A 16,227-nucleotide genomic window follows, 5' to 3' on the forward strand; every position below is an offset into this window, starting at 1 on the left:
AGAGGGTATATGTTAAATGGGCCCACCCTGGGAGCTGTAGTGGTCACTGTGGAGCTGAGCACTGGACTGCACTCCCCACTGCCCCAGAGTGACCAGGCGGGTGGTTTCATCCAAGAGGCAGGGCTCAGAAGGCCAGGCTGAGCCACCGATATGCATGTCTGCACCCCACCACTTCCTGCTCAGTCTGTATCAGGCCCGGGATGAAATCGGCACTTAGACGCTCAGGGGTCCTTCCACCCGTCTGGCTAACACAAACCTGCCAGCATAGCACTGAGTGGAAGGTTCCAGTGTACCCATGGGCCTGGCTGTTAAAATGTCCGGCCTCTCCAGAGGACAGGTTAAGTTCACACTGAGAAAGCCTAGCTCTCTCCAGCTGGCCTCAATTAATGTGAGAAGTATGAGCACAGCACCTGTGGAAATGGCGCTGGAAAACAAGTGTCCCTAGGAACTGCCTCTGCGCCACCCAAGTGCGCCGGCCCAGTGTCCTCAGACAACCCAGGAGGAGTCCTCCATCTGGCCACTTCCCACCCGTTAGGCCCCAAGGGGATGGCAGGTCGGTGAGACCCGGACCCCACCAGCAAAAGACGGTTCCTTCATTCGTCAGACACTGGCTCCATCTGCATCGCACCTACTGCCAGCCAGGCACTGAGCTTCACATCCACACAAAACACAAAGACCTCTGATACGGTTCAGGTCTGTGTTCCCACCTAAACCTCATGGTGAATTGTAATCATGTTGAGTTGTTTTGGAGGTGGGGCCTGGTGAGACGTGACTCGATGATGGGGTGGATTTCTCATGAATGGTTTAGCACCATCTCCTTGATGCTGTTCTCAAGATAGTGAGTTTTCAGGAAATCTGGTTGTTTAAAAGTGTGCGCCCCACCCCCTGCTTCTGCTCTGGCCATGTGATCTGCCTGCCTCCCCCTTCGCCTTCCACCATGATGGTAAGATTCCTGAGGCCTCCCCAGAGGCTGAGCAGATACCGGTACTACGCTTCCTATACAGCCCGCAGAACCATGAGTCAATTAAACCTCTTTTCTTTATAAATTACCCAGTCTCAAGTATTTAGAGCAATGCAAAAATGGACTAATACAACCTCACGGTTCTGGAGGCTGAAAAGTCTAATGATGGAGTGTCCTTCTCAGTGCACAGTCAAGATGCCGGCAGGTTTGGGGCCTGGTGAGGCTCTTCGCTTCTTCCATGGTGTCTTTTGCACGGTGTGTCCTCCGGAGGGGACATGCTGCATGCTCACATGGTAGGTGAAAAGCCAAGAGAGAACCCACTCTCAAAGCCCTCTCAGTAAGGCATTAAACCCACCATAAGGGTGCAGCCCTCACGGCTTAATCACCTCTTAAAGGCCCCACCTCCCAATACTATTACACCAGCAATCGAAATTCAACACGGGTTCTGGAGGGGAAGGCATTCAAACCCTTGCCCCTTCTCTGAACCCGTGGGACTTGCCCAGCCTGCCACACTCCCTGGGCTCTGACTCCTTCCTCAGCCTGTGTCTCCAGGGCCCACAGTTCCATCAAAGCATGCTGCTCTCCATCTCCACACTCCCAGCCTGGCATTTCTAATATTCTCCCCTTTCACAACCCCTCAAATCCAAATCCTACCGCAAATGCCAGAGATTCTATTTCAGTCCTCTATTGTCAGGACTGACAGTGTCAGCTGGAGCCCCTGTCGTTTGGGACACCTGTAAAATGGTCCTGAACACCTCAAGTTGGACCCCCTCAATATCAGTTTGGGGGTGTCCCTGATGTCACCCACTGACCCTAATGTGCTTCTCAGCGCCTTCAGTTTCCACATCAACACAACTCCTTATAGGTTAGTACAATCCCTTTGAAAAACTGGCAGTGTTCACTAAACAAATGCCTCCCTATGACCCAGCAATTCTACTCCAAAGAAAACACCCAACAGAAATGAATGCTTATGCTCACCCCAAGGCAAGTACAAGAACGTTCAGAACAGCCCTATTCAGAATAGTCCCAAACTGGAAACGATGCAAACGTCTGTCATCACTGGAATGGATAAATACACTGTGGCATATTCATACCAACACAAGGATGAGTCACCTACAACTTCACTCTCCCACATGGATGAGTAATGCTGTGTGAGGGACCAGCCCAAAAGAGCACATCCTGTTCCCCGAAGCCCTCAGCCATCAGACCTCTACCCTGTTAGGAAGGACAGTGGCTGAACCTCCCGCTGCATGCAACTGGAGGGGCTGTGAGGAGTGGGGTCTCGAGAAGCTCTTCATTGCAGTCTGGTGTATACAAGTGTGACAGTGCACTGTGGGCACACTTGCAACCACCCCCTGTGGGCAGCATCTGTGGGTGTGGCAGACCTCCCTGGACCTGGGCCATGGGCCTGTGGGGTCCCACATCCCACGGTCATGGGCCTTCCACCATCTTCCTCCCTACCTTATCCAACGCCTCCTGGCCCTCCCCACACCCAACAGGGCTCTAGGTCCTTCCTTAAGGCCAGTGGTACCAGCGACACCCAGGCCTTCTCCACAAGCTACAAGGAATCTGCCCAGCAGCCAGTCTTCCCAGGAGGAGTCCGGGGGCCACGGGCTCAGGACTTGCCTTGCATTTTTTTTTTTTTTTTGGCGTGGTCTAGGCTTATTGCGACCTCCACCTCCCGGGTTCAAGCGGTTCTCCTGCCTCAGCTTCCTGAGTAGCTGGAATTACAGGCGCCTACCACCGCGCCGAGCCAATTTTTTGTATTTTTAGTAGAGACGGTTTCGTCATGTTGGCCAGGCTGGTCTCAAACTCCTGACCTCAGGTGATCCACCCACCTCGGCTTCCCAATGTGCAGGGATTACAGGCATGAGCCACCGCACCCAGCCATTGTGTTTTGTTCCTTATGGTGATGCATATCCCTCTTCCAACCTGTGGCTACTGCTCTTGGGGTCCTGTTGCTGGGGGCCCTGCAGTAGACTCCACACAGGTCCTCCTGCCTCCTGGGCCCTCCTCAGAGCCTCCACAGGCTGCAGACTCCACTCCCCAGATGGAGGTCTGAGCCCAGCACCCTTCCTGCAAACCACTACCTCACAAGAAAGACAAGAATCCTACACCCCCAACCCAGGCCCCTTCCTGGCAGGTCCTCAGGCTGGGCATGGGCAGGGCAAAGACAGATTTGAGGTGGCCAGGGTGAAGGCGAACACTGGGCCAAAACCAGTGGGCATCCTGATATGTGGATTCCAAAGGGACCAGGCGAGCAGGGAGCAGTACTGAGGTCAGCGAGGCCGGAGGGAGACAGAGGAAGCCCGTAGTCAGGGAGCTTGGGAGCTGCCTGCTGGGCAGGGAGGGGCTGTGGACACCAATCGGGTACTCTCAAGCCCTTCGCAGCCTGGCCCTCGCCCTCCTCTGGCCCGTAGGTGTTTCCCTTGGGAGTGGTGTGTGTCCCTACCTGGACTCATCCTGAGGAAGCTGCCTCCTGGAGCAGGTAGGATGCTGGAGCTCCGTGTGGCTGGCCTGGTTCTCTGCGAAGCCGCTCCTGAGAGCCTGCCTAGTGCAGAAGTGCCTTGAGCTGGCTGCTCTGCCTGCCTAAAATGGGGCACTGAGCACAGGAGCCTCTGGATCTGGTCCCCTGCCTGTTTTTGTATGGCTCTCAAGCTAGGAATACCTTTTACATTTTTAAATGATTGAAAAAAAATCCAAGTAATCATGGTGTTAAAATGATATGAAATTTGAATTTCAGTGTCCATAAATCAAGTTGGGACACAGCTTCTCTCATTCATTTACAGTTGTCTAAGTTTCTGTCACCCTTCGACAGCAGAGGTGAGCAGACAAAAGAGACTGCATGGCCTGCAAAGCCTGAAATATTTACTGGCTGCTCTTTACAGAAAGAGGTGGCCGTTCACTACCCTGGAGTGTGGACCTCTGGGCGAGGAACCCGTGTCCGTAGCGCTGCCTTGCACGTCCAGGCTCACAGGTGAGTCCTCAGGAAGGAGTCCCATTGGTTCTCTATGCAGCATGCCAGGCAACAGGGTGCTTGGGAGGGGAGGCAGGCTGGCCTGGGCAGGAGGATTCTTGGAGGCTCCTTTAAAATTCACTGCCTCACTCAGGGTGATGCACATTAAAACTCCACGGAGCCAGGTGTGGTGGCATGCACCTGTAGTTCCAGCTACTCCGAAGCTGAGGTGGGAGAATCACTTGAGCTCAGGAGTTTGAGTCCAGCCTAGGCAACTTAGTGAGACCCTATCTGTTCAAAAAATGACAACAGCATAATAGGACAGCAGTACTCCCCCCAGAACAGTTAATATTAAAATTACAGACAGTACCAAGTGCTAGCATGGATGTGAAGCAACTGGAATTCTCACACACTGCTAATGGCAGAGTAAAATGTTACAGCCATGTTGGTAGGTTTTTTTATTGAGACGGAGTTTTGCTCTGTCGCCCAGGCTGGAGTGTAGTGGCACCATCTCAGCTCACTGCAAGCTCCGCCTCCCGAGTTCACGCCATTCTCCTGCCTCAGCCTCCCAAGCAGCTGGGACTACAGGCGCCCGCCACCACGCCCGGCTAATTTTTTTGTATTTTTAGTAGAGACGGGGTTTCACTGTGTTAGCCAGGATGGTCTCGATATGCTGACCTCGTGATCCGCCCACCTCAGCCCCGCAAACTGCTGGGATTACAGGCGTGAGCCACCACGCCCAGCCACTGGTAGGTTCTTATAACCGGTTATAACTGGTTGGTAGGTTCTTATAAAGTTAAACATTCACATGCCATATGACCCAGCCATTCTGCCTTTAGATAATCATCCAAAAGAAATAAAAACATATGCCTATAAAAGACTTGCACAAGAATGGTCACAGAAGGCTTATTCATTAAAGCTCCAAAGAGGAAACGGCCCAGGGGACTATCAACAGGCAAATGAAGAAACAAAGTGTGGTATGTTGAAATAATTGATTACTATTCAACAATGAAAAGGAATGAGCTGCACGCATCCACCTGCATGAATCTCACAAACATCATGCTTAGCTGAAGGCCAGACACACAAGAGCAGACACTGGATGATGCCATTTCCATAATGTTCCAGAACGGGTGACAGTAATACGTCACGATGGACATCAGACAGGGGCTGCTAGAGTCCAGGGGCAGGGTACTCTCGGAGTTTTCTGGGGTAATAGCAATGTTCTCTATTTTGATGGGGGTGTGAGCCACATGGGTGCATGCATTTGCCGAAATGATTTGAACTGTACACCTAAGATCTGTGTGTCCTATTATGTGGAGAAAAGAAAGAGAGATCAGATTGTTACTGTGTCTGTGTAGAAAGAAGTAGACATAGGAGACTCCATTTTGTTTCGTACTAAGAAAAATTCTTCTGCCTTGAGATGCTGTTAATCTGTAACCTTACCCCCAACCCCGTGCTCTCTGAAACATGTGCTATGTCAACTCAGGGTTAAATGGATTAAGGGCTGTGCAAGATGTGCTTTGTTAAACAGATGCTTGAAGGCAGCATGCTCATTAAGAGTCATCGCCACTCCCTAATCTCAAGTACCCAGGGACACAAAACACTGCGGAAGGCCTCAGGGACCTCTGCCTAGGAAAGCCAGGTATTGTCCAAGGTTTCTCCCCATGTGATAGTCTGAAATATGGCCTCATGGGAAGGGAAAGGCCTGACCGTCCCCCAGCCCGACACCCGTAAAGGGTCTGTGCTGAGGAGGATTAGTAAAAGAGGAAGGAATGCCTCTTTGCAGTTGAGACAAGAGGAAGGCATCTGTCTCCTGCCCATCCCTGGGCAATGGAATGTCTCCCTGTAAAACCTGATTGTGCCGGGCGCGGTGGCTCACGCTTGTAATCCCAGCACTTTGAGAGGCCGAGGCAGGTGGATCAAGAGGTCAGGAGATCGAGACCTGTTGAAACCTCGTCTCTAATAAAAATACAAAAAAATTAGCCGGGCGTGGTGGCGGGCGCCTGTAGTCCCAGCTACTCGGAGAGGCTGAGGCAGGAGAATGGCGTGAACCCGGGAGGCGGAGCTTGCAGTGAGCCGAGATCGCGCCACTGCACTCCAGCCTGGGCGACAGAGCAAGACTCCGTCTCAAAAAAAAATAAATAAATAAAACCTGATTGTATGTTCCATCTACTGAGATAGGAGAAAACTGCCTTAGGGCTGGAGGTGGGACATGCGGGCAGCAATACTGCTCTTTAAGGCATTGAGATGTTTATGTGTATACATATCTAAATCACAGCACTTGATTCTTTACCTTGTTTATGATGCAGAGACCTTTGTTCACGTGTTTACCTGCTGACCTTCTCCCCACTATTATCCTATGACCCTGCCACATCCCCCTCTCCGAGAAACACCCAATAATTATCAATAAATAGTAAGGGAACTCAGAGGCCAGCGGGATCCTCCTAATGCTGAACGCTGGTCCCATGGGCCCCCTTTTTTCTTTCTCTCTTTTTTTTTTTTTTTTGAGACGGAGTCTCGCTCTGTCGCCCAGGCTGGAGTGCAGTGGCGCAATCTTGGCTCACTGGAAGCTCCGCCTCCTGGGTTCACGCCATTCTCCTGCCTCAGCCTCTCTGAGTAGCTGGGACTACAGGCGTCCGCCACCACGCCCGGCTAATTTTTTCTATTTTTAGTAGAGACGGGGTTTCACCGTGGTCTCGATCTCCTGACCTCGTGATCCGCCCGCCTCGGCCTCCCAAAGTGCTGGGATTACAAGCGTGAGCCACCACGCCCGGCCTTTTTCTTTCTCTATATTTTGTCTCTGTGTCTCTTTCTTTTCCAAGTCTCTCGTTCCACCTAACGAGAAACACCCACAGGTGTGGAGGGGCAACCCACCCCTTCACTATTATATGAAAATGATACCTCAATAATAAAATATTCTTAGAAAAACATTCACTAGGTCAAGGTAAAACCCAGAGAGAGCCAGTGACTCACGACCCCATCAGGCAGGGGATGTGGCCACTCTGGGCCTCGCAGCAGAAGGAGGAATTCCAGCAGAGGCTTTGAGCCCAGTGTGATTTGTCCAAGGGGAAGTAAAGGAAAGCCTATTTGCTCTGCCCAACCATTTCACCTCGGCTGTTTGGCTTGGGTGGAGTCCAGGCCAGGCGCACCTACTGAGAAAACAGAAGAGGATCGCTGGCTGTACTAGGAAATGCCGGGGTGGGGGTGTGGAGGAGGACCAATATCCCCAGTGTGGGGATTTCAATTCCTCTCCTTTTTACAGGCAACCTCCTGTCACTCGGAGGGACCCCCGCACCAGGGCAGCACCTGTTGGACTTGGGTTCACCAGCGAACGAGCAGGTCTGATGCTCCTCTCAGAGTCTAAGGGGAAACAAGGACAAGATTGAAAAAAGTCTAAGGTTTGAAAAGACAAGAGAAGGTCATCTGCTCTCAGACTAGAATGAGCTTTACCTCAGGGGGACTTTCTGGAGGAAACCTATTGTTTTCAGACTGTTGCCTTCTGGAGTTCGAGTCTTCATTTTTCAAACTGCCTTACTGATATATAATTTTTATACCAGAAAGCTGCCTATTTAAGTGCACAAGTCCATGGTTTACAGTATATTTATGGAGTTGTGCGAGCATCACCATAATCTAAGTGTTAAACTTTTTCATTACCCCCCAAAAGCCCTGCGCACCAGTCCGTCAGTTACTCTTCCTTCTCCCCCACCCCAGCTCCTGGCAACCACCAATCTGTCTCTGTGGACGGGCCATTTCACATAAATGGAATCATACACTACGGAGTCCTTTGTGTCTGTCTAGCTTTTTTTACTTTAGCATAATGTTTCCAAGGTTCACCATGTTGCAGCATGGGTCAGAAATTCTTTTTTTTTTTGAGTCTTGCTCTGTCACCCAGGCTGGAGTGTGGTGGCACAATCTCGGCTCACCACAACCTCCGCCTACTGGGTTCAAGCGATTCTCCTGCCTCAGCCTCCCAAGTAGCTGGGACTACAGGCATGTGCCACCACGCCCAGCTAATTTTTTTTTTTTTTTTTTTTTTTATGACGGAGTCTCGCCCTGTTGTTCAGGCTGGAGTGCCATGGCACAATCTCAGCTCACTGCAACATCCGCATCCCGGGTTCAAGCGATTCTCCTGCCTCAGCCTCCTGAGTAGCTGGGACTACAGGCACACGTCACCACACCCAGCTAATTTTTGTATTTTTAGTAGAGACGTGGTTTCACCATGTTGGCTAGGCTGGTCTTGAACTCCTGACCTTGTGATCCACCCGCCTCAGCCTCCCAAAGTGCTGGGATTACAGGCGTGAGCCACCGCACCGAGCCCAGTAGGTTCTTATAAACATTCACATGCCATATGACCCAGCCATTCTGCCTTTAAATATTCATCCAAATGAAATAAAAACCTATGCCTATAAAACAACTTGCACAAGAATGTTCACAGAAGCCTTATTCAGAAAGCCCCTAACAGGAAACAGCCCAGGTGACTATCAACAGGAAAACTCTCCGTTTTTTCGTTTTTTGTTTTTTTGAGAGTCTTGCTTTGCCCTCTAGGTTGGAGTGCAGCGGCACAATCTCAGCTCACTGCAACCTCCGCCTCCCAGGTTCAAGTGATTCTTGTGCCTCAGCCTCTCAAGTAGCTGGGATTACAGGCATGGGCCATCATGCCTGGCTAATTTTTATATTTTTAATGGAGACATGGTTTCACTATGTTGCCCAGATTGGTCTTGAACTCCTGACCTTGTGATCCGCCCGCCTTGGCCTCCCAAAGTGCTGGGATTACAGGCATGAGCCACTGCATCCAGACTCTCCCTCTTGCTTTATTTGAGACGCAGTCTCACTCTGTCACCCAGGCTGGAGTGCAGTGGTGTGATCTCGGCTCACTGCAACCTCCGCCTCCTGGGTTCAACCTATTCTCCTGCCTCAGCCTCCCGAGTAGCTGGGACTACAGGCGCCTGCCACCATGCCTGGCTAATATTTGTATTTTTAGTAGACATGGGGTTTCACCGTATTGGCCAGGCTGGTCTCGAACTCCTGACCTTGTGATCTGCCCACCTCAGCCTTCCAAAGTGCTGGGATTATAGTTGTGAGCCACCGTACCCGGCCTCCCTGTTGTTTTAAGGTAAGTCCTTGCAGGCCTTTGAGCCTGGGCATTTTAATTTACAAAACCATGCGATCCCTGGCTGTCCTCCCTGCTGAGTCTGGAGGAATCACATCTCTGTGCCAGCTGAGCACTCGACCCTCTCGGAAGCTGTATTTAGAGCCATCCTACCACTCTGTGCTGTGCCATAAAACTTGGCTGTGGGCTCTTCTGACCTCTAGAGAGACTTCTTGAAACAGGAGGCCTTATAGGGGGATGTCTGCTTCTGAACTATGTAAATCATGTGGCAGGTACTAAGATTCACAAGGCTGCACTTAAGCTCTTAAAGGGAAAGCTTTATCCACTGAATCAGTAACAGGAAAATAATCAGAGGCTGTCAAAATGATAAAGCGGCAGTGAGGCCTAGAGGGAGTTATTATTTCTCTCAACTGTGTAACTATTTTTGTAAACATTACAAGCACACTGTTACGGAGAGGGCTGATTCTTCAGTGGAGAGACCTGCCTTTGATAATGAGCACAGGGCCTGATGTGATCAGTAACCATTCCTCTGGAAACAGTTGCCACTTTGGGAGGCAAGGCAGCCCACTGTTTGGGTGTAGGAAGCCTGCAGAACCGCATCTGAGTGGGTCCAGGTAAGTCCCCAAGTTCCTGCAGGCCTGCTTCTCTCTCGGCGGCAGGGCGGAGATGCACGGTACCTGCCTTGAGGCTGAGGATTCAATCTCTGACCACATAATGCATAGTCCAGTCCGCACCATGCCTGACACACAGCAAGCACTCCATAAACACGACTACCGTTATTCATTTACAATTAAGGAAGAAAGAGGTTAAGTATGCTTACCTGACCATGATTTTCAAAATCATTTTCAAGGCGAATCCAAGAATCTGATGAGTGTGAAGACACTGGAAGAACCCGATCATGCAGGCTCCTTTCTCAAGCACCCCGATGCCCGCAGGTGAAGGGGCACATCCCAAGGACAAGCCCGCCTTAGCCCTGGACATCGTTCATCGTGTGAGTGAGCGATGCTTGAGTGAGAAACCTGACAGCGGTGTCCCCATAACTTCCGCTGCCTCTGGAGCCACACGGCAAAAGCCAGCAACTGACAATCCTTCAGTAATAGTGAAGACACGTGTCATATTGCTGTCCAGCCAAAAGCTCTTTGTTGCAGGATGAACAGCCCCAGTTGTTTCAAACATGCCCCACATCTCATGGCCTCCACACAGGTCGTATTAAACACCTCTATCAGAGACTGCATGCCAAGTGTGGCTCCTCAAAGACCTTGCCTGGGGACTCTGTCACTGATGGCTGCGACCCGCACACTCCTGAGAGCTCCTTCCTGGAACTGCCTCATTTCTCTCATCATCCTTGATTTTTTGAGATGGAGTCTCAGTCTCGCCCTGTCACCCAGGCTGGAGTGCAGTGGTGTGATCTCTGCTCACTGCAACCTTCACCTCCCGGGTTCAAGCGATTCTCCTGCCTCAGCCTCTGGAGTAGCTGGGACTACAGGCATGCACCACCAGGCCCAGCTAATTTTTTGTATTTTTAGTAGAGACGTGGTTTCACCATGTTGGTCAGGCTGGTCTCGAACTCCTGACCTCGTGATCCACCCCCCTCAGCCTCCCAATGTGCTGGGATTACAGGCATGAGCCACCACGCCTGGCCATCATCCTTGATTTTTTTTTTTTTTTTTTTAAATAAGATTTTTTATTTATTTATTTATTTTTTTGAGACGGAGTCTCGCTCTGTCACCCAGGCTGGAGCGCAGTGGCGCCATCTCCGCTCATTGTAAACTCCACCTCCCGGGTTCATGCCATTCTCCTGCCTCAGCCTCCCGAGTAGCTGGGACTACAGGCGCCCGCCACCACGCCCAGCTAATTTTTTTGTATTTTTAGTAGAGACGGGGTTTCACTGTGTTAGTCAGGATGGTCTCGATCTCCTGACCTCGTGATCCGCCCACCTCGGCCTCCCAAAGTGCTGGGATTACAGGCGTGAGCCACCGCGCCCGGCCTCATCATCCTTGATTTAATCCAAAAATAGTATTACCCTAGTCTGAATATCACATTTGCCTTTTTTTTTTTTTTTTTTTTTTTGAGATGGAATCTCACTGTTGCCCAGGCTGGAGTGCAGTGGCACGATCTCGGCTCAGTGCAACCTCTGCCTCCTGAGTTCAAGCAATTTTCGTACCTCGGCCTCCCTAGTAGCTGGGATTACAGAAGCGCACCACCATGCCCGGCTTTTTTTTTTCTTTTTTCTTTTTTTGGTATGTTTAGTAGAGACGGGGTTTCACCATGTTGGCCAGGGTGGTCTCGTACTCCTGACCTCAAGTGATCCACCTGCCTTGGGCTCCAAAGTGCTGGGACTACAGGCGTGAGCCACCATGGCTGGCCACATTTGCCTTCTGATGACTCTGAAATGGTTCTAAAAATCGAATTCACCCTGCAACAATGATTTGCTGTGCCTGAACATATTTAAAAATGTTAAGGTAGGGCACGGTGGCTCATGCCTGTAATCCCAGCACTTTGGGAGGCCCAGATGGGCAGATCACCTGGTCAGGAGTTCAAAACCAGCCTGGCCAAGATGGTGAAACCCCATCTCTACTAAAGATACAAAAATCAGCCGGGCACAGTAGCGGGTGCCTGTAATCCCAGCTACTCAGGAGGATGAGACAGGACAATTGCTTGAACCTGGGAGGTGGAGGTTGCAGTGAGCCCAGACTGCACCACTGCACTCCAGCCTGGGTGACAAAGGGAGAGTCTATCTCAAAAATAAATAAATAAAGTAATTAATTAATTAAAAAACAAGGCCGGGCGTGTTTAGTTTCTTAACAAAAAATTAAGAAACTAAAATATAAAAATACCTTTTGGTTAACTTTTAAAACTATCTCTGTGGAGAAGCCTTCCTAATTATGACGTGAATCCTAGAAGTCACAAAAAGATAAATTTTTGGACACATTCTATCACAATGGGCTAATTTCCTTAATAAATAAAGATCTACAATTAACAAAAAAATGATGACAATCTTGTAGAAAATTGCAAGGGATATGAACAGTTGTTTCACAGAAATACAACTTAAGATATACCAGATGAATTAGATTCATGCATATTAAAACTATCAGTTATCATTTTTTTAAATCTGCCAGAATGGCAAAGATTAAACTGGCTGTAGCTGTTAGGACATGGGGGAGGCCAGCACCCATGCTTGTCCAGTAGGATTGAAGGCAACGTGGCAACGTCTGCTTATGCCCTGAAACTCACTGCCCTGGGATCCTGCCATCCAGACATGGGGACTGCAGGACTGAGGCAGCTCAGTGGGCAGCAATGGGTGCTAAGTGATGTGGGGTACTCGGGCTGGGGTGGCATGTGGGGTGTGTGAGACCTGTCTGAGCTCGTCAATGCACACATCCTCTGAGGGAACAGAATTTTCAAGCAACCCTAGTTTGCTTCTTTTACGATGTGCATGTGTAGCTATTTTTGACAAATGAGAGCCTACTTCATTATCACAAAAGACACTCAGAGAGAAATGACTTGCATACTTTGCCGGGCCCAGAAATATTCCATGACTTATTTGGTGCACTTTTGGAAAACTTCCAGTTGTTTGCCTTTTTCAGGCATGAGGTCAACGACCTTCTTTAAATGGACCAAACTGATTTTGGCTTTACCTTCATGCGTCTGATTCTCAGCCTCCAGAGTTCTTTAAATATTTAAGCTGGTGGATATTATGGAAGTAAAGGCGCTGGCGGAGACCCAGCCCAGGCGGGGGCACTGAGCGTGGGGAGGATAGGCCTTGTCATGCCTGCCAGAAGCAGCTTCCTAGCCCTAGTCCTAATGTGACTTTTGACTCATTGAGGGACCATCTCTCCTGCTGTTTCTCAGCCTGTGTCATACGCTGACCTGCAGACCTCTCCCCCAAGGTTTACATTTTGAGGATACTGCTAGGCAGAGAATAGTTGGCTCCAGTTCTCTGAGGGGTTCATTCCTGTCCCAGGGTCTCCCTCCAGCCTCTAGGGTTGGGGAGGCTAGCCTGTGCAGCATGGCCATCTTCCCTTCGTCCCTTCCCCGTGTGCCCTGCAGGCTCAGACCTCAGGAAGGTTTCCGTCTGGACCCCTCTCCTGCCCCTGCCCACTTTGAGGCCCGGGCTCTGGGAGGGAGGAAACTGTTCCTCTTTTTGTCTTTTGTCCTTTCCCGCTCTGTCCAGGCCTCTACCACGTGGCTCCATCAGCATTCGCTGCAGCCCTGGGAGACCCTGTCCTCCTGTGACAGTTGGTTGGGGGGGGCTTCAGGCACAAGCACTCAGGGTGTGGGCTGGTCTGCAGCTTCCCTGGCATGCGACACCTTCGGGACGCTTCCAGACCAAAACCAGATCCTTGCTGAACACAATGACATGAGGACTTGCAGCTCACTCGAGGTAATGTGCCCAGGCCTCACCTGGCCATGCTGTGGGTTGCTGGCCTGGCACAGGAGGAGCTCTGTGCTCAACAGACGCTGGGAGGGCTGGGGCCACCAGCCAGACCCTTCACCAGCCCCAGCCCCCAGGGGCCCGCCACTGCTGCGTCCTCAGGAGGGACGTCGACAGGACTGGAAATACGCCACCCCCTTTGGCAGTTTTTCTAAGGTTTAGTAAACAGGGATCTCAGGTTCCAGGTGGGCAAGTGCTACTGTAGCTCAACGAGAAGAATCCCAGAGAAGGGGAAGCCCCTGTCAACCTTTTATTGGGAGTGGAACACATGAGTGCTCGTGCCGGGCACTGTACATTCACTGAAGCAGCTCACCGAGCTCGGCTCCAGCACCCGCGCCACACTGAGCAGGATGCACGGCCCGGGGCTCACACTGTCCATGGAGGAGGTGGGGTCAGCCCGAGGTGGGCGGATTGTGGCCCAAGACACCGAGAGCTTGGTTCTGGGACTGTGGCTCAGCTGACCCGCGGCACAGCTGCATCTAAGACGTGGCTCTGGCTAGGCGGGAACGGCTCACAGTAGCGATACATTCACAGGACACAGTCGGTGTCCAGAAAAGGGGGCTCAGAACACAGTTTCTACACAAGCACTTGGCACCCACACGACAGAGACGTCACTCAAGCAGCACAGCCACAAATCGTTTACAGCAGCTCATGCCCAGCATCTGCCCATGCTGGGAGACTCCCTGAATGAAGGTGGGCACCTGCCGTTCATGAGGTGTCTCCCTCCATCATTAACCCCAAAACACACAATGTGTGAGGAGAGCAGGCCTCTGGGTGAACTCACACATTCATACCCAAGGAAGAGGCAAACACACTCAAGTCCAGAGTCCCCAGTGGTGCCGCCCAGACCTACTGTCCCGGGGGTGTGATGGCTGTCCCTTGGCTTCCCCAGAGCAGCCAGGACAGCCTGCACCGCCTCCCAGACTCTGGCAGGAAGGGGAGCTGTGCCCTGCGGAGGAAACTGACAGGCTGGGAGACGAGACTCCCATCGCAGGGACACGCACAGCAGCAGCCACAACCCCACAGATAGGGCATGGGGATGGGACAGGCAGGGAGCCACACTGCCCCCTCAGTGTGTGCCTGTGGTTCTGTCCTGGTCCTGCCCACTTGGAGCCCAGGCAGATAGGTGGCATTGAGCAGGGCCCAGGTCCAGACAGCCCTCTGGCCAGATGTGACTGGAAGAGGCTGATGCCAGGGCAGCACCAGGCCTTCTGCAAGTCCCAGAGCCAGTGTGCAGAAAGTGCCACCACGGCCTGCGCTGTGGCTCCTCAGGATGAAGTCACGTCCAGAACAGGAGGGTTTATGCAGACACGCAGACACTGCTGACGGGGACAGGGATGGCTCGGCCACTATGAGGCTGGACTCTTCTGTCTGTTCAGGGAGTCGATGTAATGAAAAATGGCCCCCAGAGCCCAGCTGGTCTCAACATTGTCAATTTTCCGAGTGAGCTTGAAAAGACAGAGAGGGAGAGGGGACCATCACACAGACAGGAAAGGCTTGTGCATCAGGAGGCTGCGGCTCCTTGGAAGCCAGGGATGGGCTGGGGGACATGACCCCCGCAACTGAAGTGGTTCCAGGCCCCTCACTCCATAAAGGGGCTGGGGCGTGACCTGAGGGCACCCTTACCTTCAGCACTTTGCTCCTGGGAAAGCCGAACTCCTGGAGTAGCAGGCTGACGTAGGTGAGGTCCATGCATGCGAAGGGGCTGCTCTGAGGCTGTGTCTCCAGGGTCCGACACACTGGGGATGAGACACGTCCCTTCAGGCTCCAGGTGACTCCCACCTGGGGGCGGAGGGGCAAGTGCAGACCCCAATTCCACCCACTACAGGCACCCGCTGGCTCCGCACTCCAGATTCACAGACAAGGCTGCAGCTGAGCGCAGAAGGCACCCAGTGCACAGCACAGGCAGGTGGGCAGCAACCCCGGCTGCCACTGGGTCTGGGCTCCAAGGGGATTTGCACACCTGGTGTTAGGGTCATAGGCCAACATCTTCCAAGCCATGTTTCTACATCTAAGACCCTGGACACCTCTCCCAGGTGTCAACCTGAATAAAACCTAAGATTTCTGGGGACAGAAAACACCAAAGCCAGCTCAGAACAATCCACTCCTGCTCTTGAGGAAGGACAAATCCATCAAGAGCTGTCCTGGGATTCTGCTCAAAGCCTTTTCCTGCTGTAGTTGTGGATACCCAGTGTCCATGGGCACAAATGGGAAAATGACACAAAAGCTTTAAAAAAGCCACGTTTGGGGGAGGGGAAGGGTAGTACTTTTTCTGGAAAGATGTACAAAGTTGGGCTCTTTGGACCCACACATTGGGAAGGGCAACCAAGAGCAGGAGATGTTCACCAAGGCTTGGCTGCTGGGCCAGGCGTGAAGGAGACAGTGGAGAGGCATGGTGTGTGGCACAGGGTCTGCTAGGCTAGTCACCTGCGACCCCGGGGACAGCCTTCCACCCCACATCCCAGGCTCCATTCTGTAGGGCCTCGGCTTCTTAAGGGTTGTGTGACAATCATGAACTTACTGGGACATCCCAGGGGAAATCACTCTTGGGGTTACCCTAGTAGCAGTAAAATGGCATCAGAGGAAGTGGAATCAAGGGACCCAGTTCCTCACGACCCCACGAGGGTGGGACGAGGACGGTGGTCCTTTCTCAGCTGGGGCCGAGGCCCCTGCCTGTGGCCACTGTTTAGGAGGGGCTACACCCAGGAGAGTCAGGGCCAGCGCCTGCGTCACGAGCATCACGGGGCGCCTGCCCCTGCTTGAGA

The 16,227-nt window shown here is 51.9% G+C and overlaps 1 protein-coding gene across 13 annotated transcripts in view; it reads right to left on the minus strand.

Moving 5' to 3' along the window:
• Positions 1 to 13,699: 13,699 nt before the first annotated feature.
• The window catches only part of ENTPD6 (ectonucleoside triphosphate diphosphohydrolase 6), a 33,336-nt gene continuing 30,808 nt past the window's right edge, over positions 13,700 to 16,227 (minus strand). For 10 of the 13 annotated variants that reach the window (XM_055265629.2, XM_063633874.1, XM_055265626.2 and 7 more), the window contains 2 exons: positions 15,089 to 15,201; positions 13,700 to 14,910 (listed from right to left, as the gene is read on the minus strand). In XM_055265629.2, coding sequence (XP_055121604.2) covers positions 14,812 to 14,910; positions 15,089 to 15,201 — 212 coding nt within the window. In that variant the 3' untranslated portion in view covers positions 13,700 to 14,811. Of the gene's footprint in view, positions 14,911 to 15,088; positions 15,245 to 16,227 lie in introns of all 13 variants that reach the window. The other 3 variants (XM_063633875.1, XM_063633871.1, XM_063633870.1) reach the window with 1 other exon arrangement.

This window comes from Symphalangus syndactylus, chromosome 24 (genome assembly GCF_028878055.3).
Source record: "Symphalangus syndactylus isolate Jambi chromosome 24, NHGRI_mSymSyn1-v2.1_pri, whole genome shotgun sequence".
Lineage (NCBI taxonomy): Eukaryota > Metazoa > Chordata > Mammalia > Primates > Hylobatidae > Symphalangus > Symphalangus syndactylus.